The sequence below is a fragment of the Chelon labrosus genome (genome assembly GCF_963514085.1).
Source record: "Chelon labrosus genome assembly, chromosome: 21".
NCBI lineage: Eukaryota > Metazoa > Chordata > Actinopteri > Mugiliformes > Mugilidae > Chelon > Chelon labrosus.
Genome location: NC_140354.1, coordinates 20,106,419 through 20,130,128, shown reverse-complemented (window position 1 = coordinate 20,130,128; position 23,710 = coordinate 20,106,419). Strand labels below are relative to the sequence as shown.

Genomic DNA, 23,710 nt, shown 5'->3' with positions numbered 1-23,710 from the left:
CTCAGAGCTGCACCAAATTTGAGCTTATTTAAGTTGAATTTTCACAATTTTTCAGATATATAAAGGTTTAGTTGACCTTGTTTTGCGAGTATAAAGATGACAATGATTAAATTTGCTCATTAACGTGAGATATCTGGTATTTAAGACGAGAAGAAGCACAAGATTCTGACGGTGGTTCAGTCCTTATCACTGAAAGTAAACATCAGCCACCTTTCCCTCTGCTGCTCCGCCGGGGCAATTAGACGCGCTCACAGTCGGAGCATTTATTATTCATGACACCTCAAACACATCCGTCATCGCCGGAGCTCTGCAGTCACACCGGGCCTGTTGGCGTGCGCGGCGTTCAACGGCGTTCTGCTCCTCTCACGGCGAGACTCAGACCCGTTTAAGAAGCATCACGACATAAAGAGACCTTCACGACGTGCTTTATTAAAAACCACTGGCTGAAGTGAGCTCGGCGGCCCCCCCGGTGACATTTACGAAAGGCAGACATGATATGGCAACGTAAGGACACTCAGTGACAATATGTTAAGCACACTGTGGTATGGCTTGTTTGGATTACATTCAGCTTTTTGCAGTAAAAGAAAAAAAAAAGCAGAAAAAGGCATCACATGCGGCAAAAAGGGAAATAAAAAAAACAAATTGCATTAAAGTGAATGGAATTAAAAGCCTCAGCAGGAAGGAAAGCAGCCAGGATCCCACGTTACTTTGACCTTTCTCCATAAAACCAGGCAGCCGCAAGCACAGCTACCGTCCTGGACTGCGTCTGCGTTGGTTCACTGGCCGATATGACATTAAAAAAAGAGAAGAAAAGACTTGTGCAAACAATAAAAAAATACTCAACAGGTGTTTGTTCCCAGCAAAGGTTCGTTAAATAAAAAGCGGCGCAGGAGAAAACACTGTCAGTTCATCAAAACAGAAGCGTTATCAAGACACTGATCACCCCGGCACAAGACAAGTCTTCATGCTGACGCCACAACACTCTCACACGACTTTTAAGACAACAGTGAAATTCAATACATTTAGGTTAAATAGCTTTTTTATAAAAAAAGAAATAAAACTTCCATCCGCCGGCCGGGTCCCTCCCCCTCCCCCCACTACCACCACCACCCATCCCCCGACAGCTATGGGGTGCTGTGGTGTTACATTTCTGGACATGCAAAAGTTATATCAGGTGGAGCTGGATGGATGTTTGAACACACTTGACCTCATGCTTCACAACAACAAAAAAAATCCAACACTCTGCACCGGAGTTTAAATTCATTCACAAGAGAAGAAGAAGAAGAAGAAAAGTGTGAGAGGAACATAAACGTGAGAGTTTACATTTAGTTTGAATGATGCCCTTAGTGAAGCTGGCTGAGGTCGGCCATGTTGGATCGAGATTTAACAGGTCGTGTGCGTTGAAGGTTAACTTTTCACACCTGTTCTTTGTCAAATACACTAATAATGAATTATTAAAAAACGAGAATGGGACGATTTGAGGAACAACACAACTGAGGGTTTAAAACGCACCAAGAAGGAGGAATTTTCACCACTTTCCCCAACGGTTCCTTTTGGTGCGCGGGATGATTATTGTTCCCAGCGTTAGTGGACGTACAGTGAATAAAAACAGACACTGTGCTGTTTAACAGACTCTGAATATGTACGATATGTATAAATAAATAAAATACTCAGCGGTGAGTTGATTAGAATTTAAATCTACATGTCCACAGAGCTGAATGAAGAGCACGCAAACCGACTAAAGGGAAAAAATAAATACAGACGACTACCCTGCATCTTCTCACACAAATAAAAAATAACTCGGCAGACATTCGCTCTGTGTCTGATCCCAGAGAAGAAAAAAAAGACACCAAGGCAAAGAAAGATTAAACTTTTAGTACCGAAACTACACTGACCTCATTAATGCCTGTGAAGGTTCTCAGACATACGGAACATGGTGTATTCAAAAAGGAACAAGGACAACGGTCTTTGTAGAGTTTCTCAAAGACGTTTCATCCAAGTCTTCATTTCTAACAGACTGGTCCTGAGTTTAGGTTAAAAGTTTAGGTCTGGACATCATTTCTGACCCACAGATGTTCCTATTTAAACCTTAATCCACCACCAGCCCTTTAGAACTGAAGACTTGGATGAAACGTCTTCAAGATACTCTACAGAAAGTCCAGTCCTTCACCTATTTGGCTCTGATCTTATTAATCTGCTAAAATGCGTGTCCTCCTCCCAGACTTAGATTTTGTATAAAACGCTGGTGGTGTAGTTAAAAGTAAAACAAGGCGCCGCTGTGCTACCGTGGCCGGCGTCGGCGGGCTGCAGGTACCGCTGAGTGACGAGCTGGCTGAGGTAGAGCAGTATCAGGCTGTCCTCCTCGCCCAGCCCCAGCTGCTCCTGCAGGAAGCAGCGACGCCGGCCCTCCACCACCTCGGGCCCCTCCGTGGAGCTGACGGGCAGGTGGAGGTGGTGGGTGAAGGTGAACAGGAAGGCCTTGGCCGCCAGGTGGCAGAGCGTGCTCTGTATGTGGAGGAAGTAGGTGGAGCCGCGGCGGATGGAGGTGCGGTGGTCGGCGATGTTGGCGAGGAGCTGGCCGCGGTAGGGCGGGCAGCGCAGGGTCTTCTGGTCGGCGTCCAGGATGGAGATGTAGCGACTGTAGCGGGACAGCGAGTAAAGCATGCTAGAGCCTACCGGAGACGAAACCCTGGAGGAAAACAAAAAGAACAGATCAGCCGCAACATTAAAACCACCAACATAATGATCCCACGTTGATGTAATGCTTCTCTAGCTGGGTGCATGGGGGTCGCTTCCCAACTAAGCGCCAAAAATGACAAAAGAAAAACATGGTTCATCAGATGATATGTCTCACCCCCTGACAAGAGCCATGATAACCCAAGATGATGTCCAGCTGGTCATAATGTTATGGCTAATTGTTGTATCTTAACCAGTTAAATACTTTTTGGGGGGTAAGTATTCAACGTGACAGCCCATGTTGTTTTAATAACGTCAATCCGACACAAACAAGAAGCTAAGGTGCGCAGCAGAAGGTCGAACAGCTGAATAGTTGTGAGTCATCAAGGACTGAGTCAGACCACATGAACAACAGTAAGATACAAACTACTGAGTTAAATCTAAAACCGTTAAAGAAAAGCAACTGGACTTCAATTAGAGTTTTTTGAAGTTCATCCAAGACTTCAGTTCTAAAAGACGGGTGGAGGAGTTGGGGTTTAAATAGGAACAACATCTGTGGGTGTTACCACTCAGACTGATGGCAGATTATATCTCAAGAAACTCTACAAGTCCAGATACCTTTCTTGACGCTGTTCGATGAACCACGACCTGGATGACTGAGAACCTGACAGACACTTTCTATCATAGAGTCGGTTAGATGCCTAATTCGTACCTTTGCAGTCCGATGAGTTTCCACCGCTGTAGGTCGGTAAGAGTGAAGGGACAGGACAGCCAGGCTTGAACCCTCTCTCCACACTTTCCGGGAGCAGGTACAAAGAGAGCCAGGGCAGCAACCAGCCGGCGGACTCGGCCCTCGTCTGCCCCGAGCACCACCAGGGTTCGGCCGCTCAGAAGACACCACAGAGCTGGCATCGCAAACGGGTACTGGCGCACAAACCTCAAGGCCCCTTGCCCAGCCTTCTTCCTCTGCCGCAGGGTCACCATCCCCCCGTAGCCAAGAGGTGAGGCGGCCCGATCGGACCCCGCGGACGTACTCATGGTGCAGTCTGACCCGTCCTCAATTGAGGCACGGGAAATTGCATCTCCGAGGAGGACCGTCTGGGGCTCCAGTCCAGCTGCAGGGCTTTCTGAGCACGGGGAACCCACGGTGTAGTCGTCCTGGAGTGGGAGAAGGGCTTGGGGCTCCTGGTTGACGACCAGCATTTGAGAAGGCTGCAGGTGGGAGCTTTGGGGTAGACAGGACATGGTCTCTGGGGCAGAAGATTCATAAAGGAAACCTTCTTGGGCAATACAGCATGCCGTGTCTAAGGGAATCAGCAAATCAGACTGATTTAGTTCCTCACGCACGTCCTCCCTACTGGCCTCCAGCTCAGACACCACTTCCAGCAAAGACACAGGTGTCTGGTCTCCCTCATCCTCTCCGGCAGTGGTCTCCATGTCTTCACTGCTACTCTCCCTCTCCAGGTCAGTGTTATGGTCGGGGGTTAAGTCAGAGTCAGGATCGGGATCAGGCGGTTCTGACTTCATACTCGTTTGTTGCTTCTCTGCTCGGCCCGTTGCGCTCTTATCGCTACTTAAACTTCCTTTGGTCTCCTCTGAGCTCTCCTGGGTCTCCGGAGTCTGGTCTGAGGGGGTCGACTCCAGGTGGCTGTCCCCGAGGAGTCCCAGCTCGCTGTCGTGAGTTTGGCTCATCTCAGATGCTGGGTCTAAAGGGTCTGGTGTTTCCGGTAGCTCAAGAGGTTCTGTTCCTAGCACAATATTAGGCAGCTTTAGGAGAACATAGTTGTCTACAGCATGATTCACAGCACAGAACGGTCTTAGTGTTCCTACGTCATTCTCTTCGTCGTCCCCAAGGTCTTCCTCAAACAGGAAGTTGGTGACACCCTGTTTCCTGCGTAGCGCCTTGTCCAGGCGCCGTGTGTACAGGTAACACAGGTCGCCACGGAAACTTTTCTCTGTCTCCTTCAAGAGCTCCACAGTGGCCTCGTAGAAAGTCTCGTCACACAACTCTCGCAGAGTCTTCAGGCGTTTGTCAAAACACTTGGCAGACTTGGCTTTGATCAGCTGTGGCGTGTAGGACGGCTTGCGTTTCATGTCTTCCTCCACCACAGCTTCTTCTTCACCGCCGTCGATCCGAGCCCGGGCGTCCTCCAGCGCTTTCTCGCTGTAACTGAAGGGGTTGGCGAGCTTCGAGTATTTGTCCAGCAGCTCCTCGCACTCGCTCAAGCAGTCGTTTGTACACTTCTGGCAAGTGACAGCGTTGGGATCTCGGCGTGGACGGCGGTGGTAGGAGCTGATCTGTCTCAGCAGGTCCCGGTGTTCGTAAATGCTCTTCTCTACGTTGGCGAGCTCGTTGGCTTTCTCCACGGCGTGGGCGGAGTACATGCACTGAGGTCCCGCCTCTCTCTGCAGCCCTTCCTCCCGTTGTAGCACAGAGTGAGTGTACCTGGAAGAGGGGAACGAAATAGAGTTAGTGGTGCACATGAATTTAAGATTAGATTGAGATTAGGGTTCTAGGGTTCATTAGCCAACAAGGCTCTTTAAAAAGGTAAGGTGGTCTACTTTTGGTTGGATTGTTGTGACCAAACTGATTTTAGCAACACCCCAACATTTCTTCTAGTTAAGGTTAAAAAGGTTCTACTGAAGTTCTTACTCAAGGTCCCGGAGTTTCCTCTGGAGTTCCTTAGCGAATGCCCTCCTGTTCCCGGCCTTCAGACACTCGGACGCCTGCGAGAACCGGAGGGACAACTCCTGAAACTGCAGCATGATTTTCTTCTCGTCCGCCGCGACGTACGCCATGCAGAACGGTCGCACGAAGCCCCTCGCCTCCAGGTCGTAAAGGGTGAGGTGATGGACGTAGGCGAACGCTCCCTCCTTTGAGTCCCCCAACACCACGCGAGAGTCCTCCACAAAGCTGAGCCTCGGGTAGCCGCTTCCAGGGGGATGCCCTACGAAGGAGGCCTGGTAGTCCACCGACATGATGCGCAGGGAGAAGTAGTTGAGGTCGAAGGTGCCGCAGATTTTCGGATCATCCGGGATGGTGAGGAGAGGCTGGGGGCCCACCTGCTCCGAGAACTCCGAGATGAGGATGAAGTCTTTGGTGAACTTGGCATAGGAGGTCTTGGCCCAGGGGTTGGTGTCGGCCACCGGGTGGAGAGGAACGGAGAACTCCTCCGGGACAGCCCAGGGGTCGGGGCTCGTCTGCCCATACTCGTCCTCTTTGGTGAACGCCACCACGTCTGGGGAGCCTATCATAGTGATGCTATTGAGCAAGGCATGAGAAACAGGACACCACTCACAGTCATAAAATAACAGTCAGGGTTGAGCAGTGAATGGCCGCCACATTAACTACAGTCTCATTAATCATTCTGCTCTGTGGGTTTCAATCCAGCAAAGGGTCCACAAAAAATAATAAAACCTGATTTATATCATTTAGATATTCAGCTGAACTCCTGCAGGGTCCAGTCCACCAGCTAAAGATTTCAAAATATAAAAAAATAAATAAAACGTGACAGATAATAAAAGGTCTCTGTTGACAAAAGCAATCATCTAGAGCCAATCACAGCGTACGAGGAGGCATCAGACCATTCATGCTGTGCGGGAAGAATGTAAAAAAAATAAAATGTATAAATGTAAAAGCAGCATCGGTGGAGAGATGATCTTCTCCTCCTCCTCTTCACGTCCTCATGCGTCGCGTCCTTCTCGTCCCTCGGATGTAACGACCGGGGACAGAAACACGGTTGAGAGACAGCAGCGCTGCGTTTAATGTCCACATCCAGAGACGGACGCCATGTTTACCCAGCTGGTTGTCGTCTGGTCAGGTGATCGATCCTCCGCCCATCTGGAGGAAATACACCCTGAAACGGAATGTTGTTTTTTAAAACCTTAAAAAAAAATACCTCAGCTTTCAGGGGAAACTTACAGAAGACATTTTATTTGCCACTTCATTAGGTACACTAGTGAATTAATTCCAGTGTAACGCTATTCAGCATCCATTTTAAATTAAACAGAAAGTGTTTAATTTCATCCAAAGTGAAAGTACATTCCCCAAAATGATCATCCAGTCAAATTACCACCATTCATTCATTTTTCATTAGAGTACCTCATGTTTTGGCAAGTGAGTGTATATGGGGATTTTTTGTAATTATTTTATTAGTATTTTATTTTTTTTTTTTTTTTTTTTTAATTTACCACTTATGTGCATATTTTTATTTGGGTATTATTTGCATATTTTTTATTTATTTTTTTAAGTTGAGTATTTTTACATTTGTCCTAAATCTGTAGTTGAAAGACCTGAGAATATAATTTCTATTCACCTAAACTTTATCAGTGTACACTAAGGTAATACTGTATTTAAATGTAAGTTTTGTTTCTTAAAACAAATTATATTACACTCAAATTCTTAAATATATTCCTTTTACAAATAATGTTTACGTTTTTTTAATTTATTATTCAATTGTTTGATGGTGGAGAAATACTGAATTAATGTATTATGTTTGTCACATTTAGATTAAAATATATATATATATATTAATCGTAGAGTAAACTTTGACACGGCAAACCCAAATTTGCCAGAAAAAAATAGAAAAAAAAAAATCTATTAAATGAACAATTAGAAATAGATAGAAATGATCTTGCACGTAGGAAGTGGAAAAATACTAATTCTGATTTAGGGTGTATTTTCTGTCAACAGCCATTAGATTTATGCGATATAATTAAAATAATCGCATTGGAAAGGGAATTATGATTAATATGATGCACAAGATGTGCCACACGAGTAGATAATAGTTGATTTTAATTCACTTATTCTGTTATTATTGTAAAGTTGGCGTTACTTTGCTTTTTGGCCGTTTCCGGGTTTTACGACAGTATCACGACCTTAATTACGGCAGTTCTTGACAGGCAGGCGCGGATTTTTGTAAACAAAGCTAATGTACTAGCGTGTCTGAGGTGTGTTTTGCTCCTCTAAAGTTTTTAAATAACAGTTTTTATAACTTTGATCAACATTTCCGTTTGCTTCTTGTTTTGTTTATCGAACGTGAAGTCAGTCAACTGGTGACGACTTTTCAGCTCCTTTTTAAAAGTTTCTCAGACATGGCTTTAGCTAGCTAGCCACCTCAGCTAGCATGCTAGCCCAGTGGGGAGACAGCAGCAGTGGAGGACCGGCTGCTTTGAGTGAGAGTCGCCAGGCATGCTAGTAGTGCACCTCCTGGGGAGATCTTCCTTGCTTAGATCGGGTCTACAGCGGCTGGGGGGACTGAGGAGGTTCTTCTGTGCGGCGCAGAGTGCCCGGTGCCCGGACACAGAGCAGGAGGCGGAGATGATCCGGAACCGGGGGCAGATCAAGCGGGTTCTGTGTGTAGCCGAGAAGAACGATGCGGCCAAAGGCATCTCCGAGATCATGTCCGGCGGCAGAGTCAGGAGGGTCAGTCCTGTCTCTTTACCATCAAACAGATTCATTAAGTTTATAAAATAACATCTTCTATTTATAGTGTCTTACAGGTCTCTGCTTCTCAGTTAGATTTGTTATAAACCTTATGAAATGATAAATATTGTTGGACTTTTTAGACATTTTAGACCAGGAGTGTCAAACTCATTTTAGCTCGGGGGCCACATACCGCCCAATTTGATCTTAAGGGGGCCGGACCAGTAACACAACAGAATAATAACCTGTAAGTAACGACAAGGCCTCAGATCCTTTTCCCATTTGTTTTAGTGCAAAGAAGAACATGGGTCTGGGTCTCAGTGTTGTGTTGTGTCCACTTCTCTTTCTAAAACAGTGAACAAATGAAGGATAGCTTCTGTGTATTTAATGCACTAAGCAAATTCATGTTGCGGGCCAGATTAGACCCTCTGGCGGGCCGCTTTTGGCCCCCGGGCCGTATGTTTGACACCTGTGTTTAAGACTGTTAGCAAGACAAAACAAGCAATATGTTGACATCTGCTGATTATGGACAAGATTAATCAACTGGCATAATCAACAGATTAGTCATAAACTAGTAGTAAATAACTTAACCGACTACTTAATCGTTCTGCACTGGATTACATGACACATCTGCACATACTTAACTATAACTAATCAATAATATAACATCCACTTAGACAAAGAAATGTCATGTCAAAACAAGGACGAATAATTCAGGCCAAGGTGGATTAATGCTGAAAGGACTGATCAAGTTTCACCAAAAGAATCGGCAACAGTTTAGTTATTGGTTTGAACGATTTTAAGAAACATTTCCCATATTAACCGATGCGATGTATATTAAAACCACCAACTACCAGCCAACTCACGTGCAATACAACGACTGTCATGGCCGACACAGTTCGGTTAAGATGCGTCAAGAATGCAGGAAGAAAAACACGACAGAAACAAAACAGGGAGGTAAATAATACTGTCTTTCTTTCTGGTTTCAGAGGGAGGGAATGTCAAAGTTTAATAAAATCTACGAGTATGAATATCATCTCTTCGGCCAGGTAAGAAAATACAGAGGAATAATTTAATCCCCACACTTTGAACGTCTCCTCTGTTGTGTTTTACTTTATCTCTGATTTTCTCTCGACCAGAATGTGACGGTAGCGATGACGTCAGTATCCGGTCATTTACTGGCTCTGGAGTTTAAAGCACCGTTCCAGAAATGGTGCGTTTAAATCTTTCTTTTTTTACTGTATTTTAACTTGACACGGTGTCATGATTGTGTCTGTTGCTCTCTCCACAGGCTCAGCTGTAACCCTGTGCTGCTGTTTGATGCAGAGGTAGAGAAGTATTGTCCAGAAAACATGACGCAAATCAAGGTACGCTAACAGTTCGTGTAACGTGTGGGATCTGTCACTGATCCCATTCTATGACTCATTAATTCCTATTTAACTTTTCTAACTCGCTTTCTTTCTCGCTTCTTGTTTCTCCAGCGGACATTGGAGAAGGAGGCGAGGCAGTGCCAGGCGTTGGTCATCTGGACCGATTGCGACAGGGAGGGAGAAAACATCGGCTTTGAAATCATAGACGTTTGCAAAGCAGGTACAGAAGTGGCATCCGTGTAATGTTGTTGTTTTAGCCGAGCGAAGGTAAATCAAGTGTGATAATACGTTTATTTATCCTCTATGTGCACGTGTGTTTTCTTTTTCTTTAGTGAAGCCCAATCTGCAAGTCTTTCGTGCAAAGTTTTCTGAGATAACGCCCAACTCAATCCGGAGAGCCTGTGAGACCCTAACGGAGCCGGACGCTAACGTCAGCGACGCCGTTGATGTCCGCACGGAGCTGGACCTGCGAATAGGTGAGGAAGCGCTCGCTCTGAACCCGAGCACGGGCTTATTTATCTCTAAATTCACTCCTCCCCGACAATCGCAGGAGAAATTCTAAACCTGTTTCCGTTTCTGTAATTAATATTTGACATGTTAGAGGTTAAAAGAACTCGTGTCAGTAATTTCCAAGGGCACAACAAGATTACTTGGCGTGGGAGGGACGATCCAGAACACGACAGGAGTCAGATCTGAAAGCTGGTTGAATTTAAAAACTATGACGACAAGAGGAGAGCTGGACAAAAGCAAAGACACGAGAAAGACGAGAAATTAGAGGGAGAAGGTTGAGCAGATGCCACAAACCTCTGGAATCAATGAATATTAGTTTTGTAAAAATCTCTTTCATAACTAACGCTGCCATAAACTCCCTAACCCTCTCTGAAAGATGTTTCTCCTTGACGCCGTCTCCAGGAAACTTTTCTCTTCTTTTAAACGTTCAGTGTTTGTTGTTTGGCTGCAGCCTTTGACTGAGTGGATTCTGTTTAGTGATTTACTTTTTTGTAGTTGTTGAATCAAGTTGACTCACTTAATTTTCCAGAGTAATATTCTTCCACACAGTAGACATGTTTCTTCTTCTTCTTCTATTTTGTCAGCTTTGACTCCAGCCAACCAGCAATAAACAGATCAGAACATCCTTAATCTGATCTTGATGCACACGAAAGAGATATTTTTTATCATTATGGTTTACCAAATGTGTCACACAGAATTTTTCGCTCGCCCTCAGGTGCGTCCTTCACTCGCTTCCAGACGCTTCGCCTGCAGAAGATCTTTCCCGAGTCCCTGGCCAATCAGCTGATCTCCTACGGCAGCTGCCAGTTCCCCACGCTGGGCTTCGTGGTGGAGCGTTTCAAAGCCATCCAGGCGTTTATACCCGAGACCTTCTACAAGATCAAAGGTGCGTCCACGTACAGACACCAGGGTCCGTTTGAGTTGTCCAGATCCGGGTTTTTAAGTTTTTAAACTCGCCACCCGTAACGACCTGTCTGTGTGTCTCTGTCTCAGTGCTCCATGAGGTGGAGGAGGACGCCGTGGAGTTCAACTGGAAAAGAAACCGTCTCTTCAACCACACGGCTTGTCTGGTGCTCTACCAGATCTGCATGGAGGTAGGAGCAACATCTGGAGCAACATCTGAATCTATACAGATGTGCTGGTTGGAGTTAGTTGCATGATGAGTTGGGAAAATGAAACATATTTTGGAACAAGTTGTAAATTCTCTGTCTCTTATTGAAACCACTCTTATTTATAATTTATCTAATCAGCTCAAAACCATTGTTAAAACTCAGTTATTTTAAATCTTGAAGAAGTTAGGGTCTTATTAGAAACACACGACTGTGACAACATCATTAGTAATTATAATATGAAGGCTGATGATAAGACACGCTCTTATATTTCTACATTTCTGATTCCGATTTTGTGGATTCAGCCTGTTGAGCGTGTTTTTGTTTTGAACCTGGTGCGGCTTCACTTCTCCTGGCGACAGGACGGAGGTGTCGTCGCGGCTTATTGTCTCCCGGCGAGGCTGACGGGGGCTCAGCAATTATCACTTCACCGGTTTACACCGTTCCTCGCAAACAGCAAGATGTGAGCATCAGGCGGCAAACTAGAGTCAGAGAGACGCCGCTCCTCAGCGGGATACGATCTAAAATCTGTGATTTATTTAAATCTGTAACACAGAGGCGGGAATTAGTAGAATATTAAATATTCTGTCAGTCTTTTAAGGTATTTATGGAAGGATGTGATTTGTGTTTAGTAGATATACTGTACAACACACTCGCTTGCCAGTTCATTAGGTACACTGGTGAAGTCAGTCAAATATAAATAATGTTCAGTAGCTGTTGAAAGGTGATAATTCAGCTGGATGATCATTTTGTAGTTTGTAGAGCTGTTATATAGTCTAGCCCACTGACTACAATGTCAAAATAATAGGAACCTGTGTCGGTACAACACAATACAGTTAAATAAAATAAAAAATAATAATAAAAAATTCCAAAAATATATTGCTGGTAATGCAGGACCTTGAGCAATAAATAAAATATGTAGAAATATTTATAGAAAAGAAAATATTTAAGAATTTAAGAGATTATTAAGAAGCAAAACTCCCGTGTCGTACTCAATTTACAGATAAATGATTTATTAAAAGTGCTTTAGGCTGTTTAACACAAATTTAGTTAAAAAGAGATAACGCTCTGAGACGGGACTTTTACTCAAAAGATTGTTTCTGATATTTATTTTTTTTAAAAAGTTGCAGAATATCCAAATAATACAAAAAAATAAAAATGTGCACGATAAATAGTTTTTAAGAAATAGAAATAATATTAAAGACGTATAGATGATTGCCTTCATATACACTCAGTTGCCAAAACATTAGGTACAACATGAGGGTGGTGCTGTTAAACTAGATTCATTCATTCATTCATCTTCTATACCCGCTTATTCCTGTTAAGGGTCTCTCCAGTCTAACACAGAGAGACGGACAACCACACTCACTACGAACATGCAAACTCCACACAGAAAGGCCCCAGTATTCGAACCCGGGACCTTCTCGCTGTGAGGCGTCAGTGCTAACCACCTCGCCAAACTGGATTCAATTAAAGATTAAAGTGTGTCTTATGTAGCACAGCCCAGTGACTAAAATGTCTGTAATTTGAAGAACTTCAGACTCCACAATGAAAACACAGCTGAATCAACATCTCTCTGTTGTTTCTAAACTAACGCTGAACACCAGAACCTTCATGAAGAGAGGATTTAGTGCTTGACGTGAACACTGTAATGTTCTAAATACTCGATTAAGAGTTTTCTCAAAAGTTCAGTTCTTTTTGTCTAGAGTCGATATTCTTCACCAAACCACTCCACGTGTGTCCCTGAGGACAAACGCACCAACGTTTCCAGTGGTTTTTCTTCCTCACAAAACATTTACTGCCGTTGCTTACACCTTGTTCTTTTACCTGCACATATTTGCATATGTGAAGGAACGTGTGTGGTGTCACCTATGTCCTCGTGCTTCTCGTGGTTATAAATAGTTCAACAGAGACACCTCTGTTGGGAGCTACAACTGTCAGAGCTTTGATTTCATGACTTAAAAATGTTTAACTGTCGATCTTGAAATATTTAATGTCTGTCTGAGGTTCGACAATGTTTTAAAGTGTTTGTTTCTCAAGTAGAAAGTCACAACGAACCTGAACCTGTGTCCTCCGTCCTGCAGCCGTTAGGAAACACTGATAACATAAAAAAACAAAGTGCTGTCGGTCTGCACAAATAAAACGTGTTAAAAGCCACACGTGAGAGCAGAATATCATCTCATTCATTTCATTCATTTCCAGGATCCCATGGCAACAGTCACCTCAGTAACCAGCAAACCCAAGAGTAAATGGAGGCCACTGCCTCTGGACACTGTGGTATGAATATAAATCAAAACACACATGAAATGCATCTTAAAACACGTGTATCGTATAAAATGTTTTGGTTTTTTTTTCAGCACAGCCGAAACTAATAAACAGTTTTTATCCGAATCTACAGGAGCTGGAGAAGCTGGCGTCTCGGAAGTTAAGAATAAACGCCAAAGAGACCATGAAAATTGCGGAGAAGCTCTATACTCAAGGGTGAGTGTGCAGCATTTTAAGGGAGCACATACTGCTGACCATATGTTAAATCTGTTACTTGAACTCATTTCAGTCGGCTCGCTGGCTTGACGCCACTTTATTAGAGGCTTTGAGGTGTTAGTGAAATTATCAAATGTGTTTTTTTTTTTGTTTTTTTTTTGTTTACCAGCTTGTCAAACCACCTCAAAGTTGTTCCTATTTTAGTTCAGGAGGAAGAGACCATCTGGCATCTAATGGATGAGTTAGATTAGAGCGTTGCCTCTGTTTATTATCATTACTTTATTTATATTAAACCTTGATTGAACACGTTGAGGTAGAATCCTCATTTTCAGTGGTGTTTAGGTCCACGTCATAAATGTAAAAAACCACAAAAGCATAATGAAAAAACAATAATACGTTGATATATCAGTGAAAACATGAAAGTAAAAGTATATTGGACATTGAAAACTTTAAATAAAACAATAAAAAAAGAAAAGAAAAGAAAAAAATGAATAGATAAGATTTTGGTGAATTAAATGGGACCAAGTACAGAACCTTGGGGAACACCGTTTGTAACGAGGAGACAAGAAAACAGAATATTTTCTTGTCTCCTCGTTCTGAACATTTATTTTCTGTAATTTTTGACCTCCCCAACAGATTTATCAGCTACCCCCGCACAGAGACGAACATCTTCCCCGCTAGCCTGGCTCTCGCCCCCCTGGTGGAGCAGCAGACTCAAAGCCAGACCTGGGGGGCGTTTGCCCAGCGGGTGCTTGAACAGCCGGGCGGTCCTAACCCACGACAGGGCAAGAACTCCGACCAAGCCCATCCTCCCATACACCCCACAAAGTTCTCCGGCACATTGCAGGTAATGTTAATGTGTACGTGCAAGAAGATAGCTCAAAGGTTTCAGCCCAACACTAGCAAATAATTAAATCTAATTCTGTTTTTTTTTTTTCCCCCCAGGGCAACGAAGGACGTTTGTATGAGTTCATTGTTCGCCACTTCCTTGCTTGCGTATCCCAGGATGCTTTGGGGCATGAGACGGTGGTGGACATAGACATCGCTCAGGAGAAGTTCTCCGCGTCGGGACTCATGATCATTGCGAGGAACTACCTGGACGTTTACCCCTACGACAGGTGGAGCGCCAAGGTAAGTTTGGTTTTAGGCTCGAAAATAAAAAAAATAGTGAAATATAGTTTGTTTGATTTTCAATTTAAAAAATCAAAGCAACTTTAATGTATGAAAGAATAAAACAGGAAGAGAAGAAGAAGAAGAAGTTGTTTCCATCAGTCAGTGATTTAAAAACTTTTCTGTTGGTCTAAACGGAGCACGGACACGACTTTGGATCAACATTCAGACGCAATTTCAGACTTTCTGACACAATCTGAAGCGTTTTGTTTTGTGAATCTGGAATTTTATGATCTATGCTTAAGAGAGAACTGGAAACTCCAGATGTTGAAGACTACTTCCTGTTTCAGTGAAGGAAAATACAGCTGTTTTTTTACTTTTGTAGAAAGAAAATTTAGTCTAATATTAACCACAGAATAAAAGAAATCGAATCCCAGTTGTTTTTTTTACAGTTTTTGTTTGAAACTTGGAAAAATACCACAAACAAAACAACACACAGGCCTACAGCTAGACTTTTTCCATTAAACACCACTTCCTGTTCTGTTTTGCAGGTGATCCCGGTGTACGAGCAGAACTCCCAGTTCCAGCCCTCCGCCATCGAGATGGTGGACGGACAGACGAGTCCTCCTCAGCTGCTCACCGAGGCCGACCTCATATCGCTGATGGAGAAACACGGCATCGGTAGGACACAGACGCACAAAGACGGAAAACAGTGACTTTTAAACCCAGTAAATGTTCCCTGTCTCGGGTCAGTTAGGATCGCTGGTTTATTCTAAGAACGTCAGAATAGGAAGTAGAAAGATTTATCTGAGCTTTTATTTATTTCTTCACTTTCCCAGAGGGTCAGAAGTTTGAAGAGACTTGGTTTGTGTATGGTGGCGTTAGGGTTAGGGTTCTTTAAATGATTTAACTTGGGTCACTGTAGCCTTCCACAAGCTTTCTACAATAAGCTGCATGAATTTTAGCCCAGAACTTGTTGAACTCAGTCACGTTTAAAGGTTACCTGGCTTGATTACTCTTCTTCTATTTAATTGAGGTCAGTGTTTTGTGCAGACCACTACTATACCTCAACTTAAGCCATTTTACCGCAGCTTTTGAAGTATGCTAGGGCTCCTTAAAGCTCCTCCACAACATGATGCTGCCACCACCGTGCTTCACAGCTGGGGTTGTTTTCTTCCGGCTTTTGTTTCATCAGACCAGAAGACAATATCTACAAAATAAAAAAAAAAAATAACATCTTTGTCCCCATGTGAACCTTAAAACTATAATTTGCCTTGGCTTCCTGGTTACGTTAATGTTAATCAGACTCATTTTACTGTGGCTGCAGATATTTCTGTACCCGTTTCCTCCAGCGTCTTCACAGTTTCCTTCCTCATTTGTTCTTTTCGTGCCGAAATAGTTTCATCTCCAGGAGACAGAATGTTAGGCGCCGCCGTGGGTGTGGTGGTTAGCGCTGATGCCTCACGGCAAGAAGGTTCTGGGTTTGAATCCATCATGGGCCGACTGGTTCCTTTCTTTCTGTGTGGAGTTTGCATGTTCTCCCTGTGTCTGCGTGGGTTCTCTCCGGGTTCTCCAGCTTCCTCCCACCGTCCAAAGACATGCTGGTTAGGTTCATTCTAAATTGGCCGTGGTTCCTCAGCGCGGTACCTTCAGGAACCTTCAGGAATTTGGAAATGTTTTTCTGGGGCCTTGATTGATTTCTTGTGATTTTTCTCGTGATATCAAACTATGCTCCTGGAGTTTAGACCTGGGAAGACTAACTTTTTTGTGGTGGAAAGTTGATCTGGAGTCTCGCCGTTAGGAACTGATTCTGCAAAGATCGAGTGGACCAATCAGATCATGGGGGCGGGGCTTAACGTGGTGATGGACAGAAGAGTAACAGTAGTCATACATGTCTTCTGAGTGCCGTGGAGTTGAATTAGTTTACAATAAAATACCTGACGCTGGAGAATTGAGATGTTTAGAGTACAATATTTAATTTGTTGTAAAATATATTGACAGGAAATAACTTTAAAGGACAAAAAATTGTCTAGTTTCCTTAATATTCTTCTATTTCTTCTGTAAATGTGTATTTCATGTCTAACTGTGTGTATTCCAGGCACAGACGCCACCCATGCGGATCACATCGAGACGATAAAAAGCCGCATGTATGTGGGCTTGACGAACGACCAGAGGTTTCTACCGGGGGAGCTCGGCATGGGATTGGTTGAAGGTTTGTGATCACACTCTATAGTCACAGATGTCCGTGACCTTCCTCTCGTCATTGTGCTGTTTGTTTGTGTTTTTTTCTCAGGTTATAACTCCATGGGCTACGAGATGTCGAAACCAAACCTCCGCTCTGAGCTGGAGGCGGATCTGAAGCTGGTGTCAGAAGGCAGGAAGGACAAACAGAGCGTGCTGCAGTGTCACATCCAGAAATACAAGAGCGTCTTCGTAGAGTCCGTGAGGAAGGCGAAGAAGTGAGTTCACCTCGTAGTAAACGGGACGGATTGGTCACTCAGAAAATGGTTTAAAGTCGTTCTCTGTTGTCAGGTTAGACGAAGCTCTGTCGCCGTACCTGGGTGCCGCTCAGGAGATCCCGGAGGCGGAGCAGCAGGACATGGAGATCCCGCTACCGGTGAGGAAGTGTCCTCAGTGTGGACGGGACATGGTGCTGAAGAAGAAGAGGGAGGGAAACAGGTGAGACGAGAGGGTTCAGCTGATTTTAGATGATGTTGTTTTTTATTTATGTGCTCGATCACACTTTTGAGGTGTCTCCTGGCTGGTATATACACCGATCAGCCACAATATTATGACCTAATATTGTGTAGGTGTCCGAAAACACTCATCAGAGAATGGACATGGGCCTTCTGAGGGTGTCCTGGGGTGTCTGGCAACAGTATGTTGTTAGTGGGGGGGTCTTTGAGGGGAGGGGTCTCTGTGGATCATCCCACAGACCCTTGATCAGTTTGGGATCTAGTGAATTTGGAGGCCAGGTCAACAAATGAATCCCAGGTCCAGAAGTTTCCCAGCAGAACATCGAGTTGTCACAAGACGGTTTAAATGTTATTCACTTCTCCTGTCTGTGGTCATAACGTTGTGGCTGATCGGTGCATTTTAGCCGAGCTTAACCTCCGAGCACCTCAGGGACTAAAAGGTTAAAGCATCTGCGTTTCTTGCCCTCCCCCCCGTCTTCTTGCAGTAAGTACCTGTCCTGTGTGGGCTACCCAGCCTGTAAGACGGCGGTGTGGTTCCCCGACACGGTCCTGGAGGTCAACAGAGACGACAGCGTTTGTCCCACATGTCAGCCAAGCCCCATTCACATGTGAGTACGGATTATTCTGCTCCCTTGCCAGTTCATTAGGTACACCAGTGAAAACTTAAACCCATTCCAACGTAACAGTCCTGCTCTGAATCTTATCTTCACGTTCTAATGTTGAAACAGCGTCACAGAGGTGGGTGATTCAGCTGCAGGATCATCTTTGGAGGATGTTAAACACTAATTTAAACCGTTTAACAGCTTCCACGTCGTTTCCCCTCTCTGAGCCGAGCAGAAAACAAACAAACAAAACGCCGAAGACGACAGGCACGGGCGCGCTCGTCAAAAAAAAAAAATGTCTTGTTTACACCAGTGGGCGTTAACCCCTCGAGCACGTGCCTCTGCTCGGTCCAAATATAGGGCACGAGTGCTCCACACCAGCATCAGTTACCATGACAACCGATCTGGCACAGAGCTCAAAGTTGAGCTACAGCTCTTACAGTATCAGTGTGTTTGTGTTTTTTTTTTTTTTTTTTTTTTTCTAATCACATTTCACTCAGCAGCTTTTTTAGCTCGTTGGATAACTTCGGATGCTGTTTTCAGCCGCTGCAGCCTCGCTGGTCGCCACGGCAACTTTTGTCTTACAAGTACAGCAAGTTTACCCTGAGTACACACAGTCTTCGGTTTGCTGATGATGCGCGCACACACACATAATGCATATATTAGGGCTGTCGGTGCATTAAAGTATTTACATTCGCTCATTTTCTTATTACAGCTTATCCTCCAGGGGGTAAGCTGGGGGCGCTGGGGGCTTTCCCCACATCACCCAGAAGATGCCCCAGCCGGTCGGGGGATTCAAACCCAGACCCCCCCCCCCCCTTGCTGTGACTCATCAGTGCTAACCATTACACCACTCCGCCGCCCTATGAATTGTATTTTATTGCAAGATTTCCACACTCAACGTGCCATTAGCGCAAATTAATCACACTTTTTTATTTTTTTAACGGATACTTTTCAACTTTTTTATTGCTCTTATCAACGTCTCAGCTGCTCGTTAAACTCCCTGCTCAGTTCATGTCTCGGTTAATATCGACAGCAAGTGTCAAATTACTTTTTTTTTTAACTACAGCACTTTAAACTCTGCTTGCTTTCCCGCAACGTTACTGCTGCGACGAACGCTTCTTGATTTCACAAACTGCGGTTCGGGTCGGGGTCGTAATAATTATAGAGCACGTTTGCATCAATCGGAATTTGTGTTTATATATATTTAAACTTTATCATCGCATGATAAAAGTAAACAGCTGTTCATCTAGTCTTGGTGGATGCAGCTTCTACCGTCTCTTCATCATAGCTTTCTTTTTACATGACTTTAAACAAATATTCTTTTAAACACATTATCTCTAGACGTACTACGTCACTAGACTTGGGCTTTTCATATCCCAGAGAGATGCAAACGCAAGTTCCCGACCAGATCCGATTGTGGATGTTGATGTTATAAATGTTTTGTTTTAATACTGTGACTCACCTGATGCTAATGTTGCGGTTACAGCGTCGTGTTCGCTGGAACTCGGCATCTTTAACGTTCCCAGATGTTCTCCATTTTTCTGCTAGTTTTCTTTGTGAAGATTTATTGTTTCTGCGGAACTCAAAGCCACGAATGTGAACCTCAAAGAAAGGTCAAAATCAGACGTCAGTGCGTGTTTCTTCGACATTTCAATCTGGACCAAATCTGTGCATCGACGAATTACAACCACCAGTGTTTGAACTGTTTACTAATTTCTGTCTGACTCACTTTATTTTCCAGAGTAAAGCTCTTCCACACAGCAGACGTGTTGTTTATTTTTATATAATTTTAGTTCCTCTTCTTCTTCTTCTTCTTCTTCTTCTTCTTCTTCAGCTTTGACTCTAACCAGCCACCATTAAACCAGAAGAAGAAGTTATGACGCTACAGGAATGTGGTTTTGGTTTTTGGCAGACCTAAAATAAAATAAGTACAAAAGATTGGGCTTGGCTTGAAAATATTTGAGGTCTTTCTGGGTTTCAGGTCATTTCACTTTGTAAACGGTCTCTACTAACATAGCACTTTTTGGCGAAAGCTACCGTGATTGGTGGACGACTCACTCTGCCGCCTTAGCTACAGTCGTCCACGTCTGTCGTTTGCTGTTTTAGCGTTTACACTGACTCGTCTGTCCTGCCTCGTTCATTCAGGTTGAAGTTCAGGTTCCGACGGGGCAGCCTCCCTCCCATGATGCCTCTGGAATTTGTCGGCTGCATCGGTGGATGTGACGAGATGCTGAGAGAGGTGCTGGACTTGAAATACCTCCGGGGGGCAGGTGGAGGAGGAGGACGAGGAGGTGGTGGTGGTGGTGGTGGTGGTGGAAGAGGAGATGACCCACGTCCACCAGCTCCTCGCCCGCCTAGACCAGAGCCACGCAGAGCCCCGAGTTCCATTCATCGACCTTCCTTTCCTCCCGTCCCCTCCTGGGATCCGGAGCCGAGGCCTCTGCCGAGCGGAGGCGCCGGCAGCGACATGATTGTCTGTAACTGCGGTCAGGAAGCCCTCCTCCTCACCGTACGCAAGGACGGACCCAACAAAGGTCGCCAGTTCTACAAGTGCAACGGTGGAAGCTGCAACTTCTTCCTGTGGGCCGATCAGCCGAGTCAGCACGACGCGCCTCCGAGTCGAGGCCCCCCGCCGCCGAGGACTTCCCAGCCTCCGAGGCCCTCTCTGGGGTACGTGAACACATTTGGAGGAGGTAGAGGGCAGGACTCGGGAGGACACGCGGGGGGACACGAGGTGATGTGCAACTGTAACGAGGCAGCGGTGACGAGGACGGTGCAGAAGGACGGTCCCAACAAAGGACGAATGTTCCACGCCTGTGGGAAACCGAGAGAGCAGCAGTGTGGGTTCTTCCAGTGGGCCGACGAGAACGTACCTCCACCAGGTAAACCCACTGAGATTTGTGGTATTTTCACAATATTGTTTCACATCTTCAATCATCTCTCAGGTCTGACTCTCAAGAGTTGGAGCTTCTGTCAATGTTTTAGATGTTCCCTCACACATGGACTAACCTCGTGCTATGTTTTCTGTGCTAATTATCAAATACTAGCATGCTAACTATGCTAATGCTAAATATTGTAAGAAACTTGATTTGATGCAGCATCATAAACCTTTACATCAAAAGTAGCGCATGTTAGCATTGTTAGCATAGCCTCACTGCATCTTTGACACCTTGGTTGGATGAATTAGACTCATGTCTTATTATTTCTCTATGGTTTCTGTTTTCTTAAAAAAAAAAAAAAGAAAAAGTGTACATTCAGATGAAACAAAAAAGAGAGAGAGAGAGCGATCATTCACACCTACACTTTATTTAATAGTAGATCAAAGCCGTCACGACTCACAAACACTGAGACCTTGAGGCATCGACGCACCAGAGAAGTCTATTATATATATATATCCCCCGCTTCTCCCCCCGTCAGGTGGCTTCGGAGGTGGATTTAATGGCGGAGGAGAAGGAGGGAGGAAGGTGAGGAAGATCACGGGCGACGCCAACAAACCCCCCAATCCCAGGAAACCTCGAACCTGCGGCATCTGCCACATGCCGGGACACACCCGGGTCACCTGTCCTCAGCGGTGACCTCTGACCTGCAACCATTCAAGTAAAGACAGATTTTATTCCTGCTTCTTCAAAACGTCCAAGAAGATAAGAGCAGCCTTGGCTGGAGGAGGCACGTCTCGCGTGGCTCTGAGCTAAATCTCGTCCTCCGGCTGCCGTTTGTGTCGGGGAGAGGAACGTGGAAGCCATTTTTGTGCCTCACGACTCTAGAAACTTTTCTGATCTCTCGAGCGTCCTCAGATGTGAAGTGTGCCTGTTCAGGATGAGTGGCTCAGTTCGAGGTCATTTCGTACGACTACCACCGCCTCCCGAGCTCACTAAATTTGCTGAACGTGTACAAAAAAAACAAACAAAAAAAAAGTCTGAGAACTTTGTTTTAAACCTCACAACAACACGAATGAAGACATGTTTTCAACTCTTTCACTACAAGAGGAAGAGTCTCTGGGCACAAGTAGAGACGCTGAAGGTGTTGAAGGACTTTAAAGTGCATAGCAGCTAATTGGAAATTTGCTCAGCTGGCCTTGGATCAAACGATTCCTCGCGTCTGTATGAGTTTCTCCTGTGTTCAGGAGGATTATAAGTGTTATTTTACATTTGTGAAAGCAAAATATGGTTTTATTCCAAAAAAACCCCAAAAACTATAATGCAAACAAATAAATAAATTGGTTGTGTTTTTACCCCCTTGCAGGATTGTCGAATAGATTTTGATGTTGATAAAAGCTAATAAACTTTAATGTTTGTCTTTGCAGAGAGGTCAAAGGGATGGTTTGTGTTTTTTGTTTTTTTCTTTTGGTTTCATGTTGAGTCTTTAGTATTCTTCTAGGGTTCAGCAGGTTTTGATTTTGGTTTCATCTTGAGTCGTAAACGTGCAAGCTGCAAACTGTTGGAAAATACCAAACGAATCCCCAGTTTACATACGGGGCTTGAGCAGACGTTTGAAATATACTTTCACATTTCTTGTTCTGAAGCTTTTAAGACGCCTCCTTCGTTCTCGTTGGCGACACCTTTAGCAATAATTCTGGTCCGTGATTTAACTGTTTACATGGCCACTAAATTAAATGAGTTGATCAGATATATGTCTTCACTCTGGAGAGTCAAATCTGCTGCAACTTTATCTCCAATCCTGAATTAACAGAGTAGAAGAACACGACCAAGATGTCTCCACGTGGATTGCTTTTGCTGTCCACATGGATTCAGCTGAGACGAAACAAACCTCTGAATGCAACTGGTTGGTCCCACAACCAATCAGAGCAACAAAGTATGTGATAAAACTTGCCTTGATCTCTGTTCGTCCTTCAAAGTTATTGTGCTGTCATTATGTTTTACAACAGATGCGATAACAAACCCTTAAATAGATCACTTCTACAACTGCAGCCATTTTGTTGTAAACAAATTAAACTCCAGGACACTCATGTGAATGACTATTGTCCCCGCCCACACGATCTTTGCTGGAGCAGAATCAGTTGCCTTTCCCGCACATAAAAGTTATACGTGGGCGAAGCTTGTCTGGCTTCCAGGCTAATGTTGTCAACTACAAACTTGACCACGCCTCCAGAAGAGTATTACAATAGTCATCTGTTTTTGTTGTTATTTGTTCGGGTAGAACTGTTTCTAATTTAATAATGTGTCTGAGGATTTCAGTATGCTTTTGTTTTTCAGTTGTTAGCTAGCTAAACTGTTAGCCTGGTCGCCTTCTGGTTGCCTAGCATTTATGCTGCTTTCAAAGTGAATTTGTGATTACGACATGTACGCAAACTTTTTGGCTTTAAAGTCGTTGACGTTGACCTTAGGCTGTGAAAACACCGCTGTTAGCGTCCAGAAGCCAGAAACGGCTAACAGTTTAGCTTCATGTCGGAAATGAAAATACGGAATGGGGCCGTTGCAAATATCATTTCAAGTAGACATCGTAAAATTACAACTTAAACACAGCAAGACGCCTCACGCGCTGGCCAGTTGAAGAGTCGTTGGCCACGCCTACTTTCTTTTTGCGGAATGAAAACTACTGACTGATGGAACGTTCGGGGTTTTTTGGGGGGTGGGCGGGAAAGTCGCCACAGACGCTTGTCAGTCTATAAAGAAGTACAAAACTTTTTTTTTTTATGTTTTTTTTATTTAGAGTATTTCTGCACAAATACACACTGATTGAAACTACATTTTAATAGGTGTGTTCCAGT

At 44.3% G+C, this 23,710-nt stretch overlaps 2 protein-coding genes across 2 annotated transcripts; one reads left to right on the top strand and one right to left on the bottom strand.

Moving 5' to 3' along the window:
* Positions 1 to 1,135: 1,135 nt before the first annotated feature.
* Positions 1,136 to 6,534, bottom strand: smcr8a (Smith-Magenis syndrome chromosome region, candidate 8a). The gene is made up of 3 exons (XM_084571476.1): positions 5,330 to 6,534; positions 3,389 to 5,122; positions 1,136 to 2,689 (listed from the first exon to the last, which is right to left on the bottom strand). Exons 1-3 carry the CDS (start codon positions 5,929 to 5,931, stop codon positions 2,224 to 2,226), a joined length of 2,802 nt encoding a protein of 933 aa, XP_084427602.1. The 5' UTR covers positions 5,932 to 6,534; the 3' UTR covers positions 1,136 to 2,223.
* A 1,042-nt stretch (positions 6,535 to 7,576) lies between these two features.
* top3a (DNA topoisomerase III alpha) lies at positions 7,577 to 22,289 on the top strand. The gene is made up of 19 exons (XM_084570333.1): positions 7,577 to 8,101; positions 9,091 to 9,150; positions 9,241 to 9,314; positions 9,393 to 9,468; positions 9,583 to 9,691; positions 9,804 to 9,947; positions 10,697 to 10,867; positions 10,975 to 11,075; positions 13,293 to 13,367; positions 13,489 to 13,571; positions 14,208 to 14,418; positions 14,517 to 14,702; positions 15,233 to 15,362; positions 16,780 to 16,893; positions 16,975 to 17,140; positions 17,214 to 17,360; positions 17,863 to 17,985; positions 20,128 to 20,864; positions 21,400 to 22,289. Exons 1-19 carry the CDS (start codon positions 7,868 to 7,870, stop codon positions 21,555 to 21,557), a joined length of 3,099 nt encoding a protein of 1,032 aa, XP_084426459.1. The 5' UTR covers positions 7,577 to 7,867; the 3' UTR covers positions 21,558 to 22,289.
* The last annotated feature ends 1,421 nt before the right edge of the window (positions 22,290 to 23,710 follow it).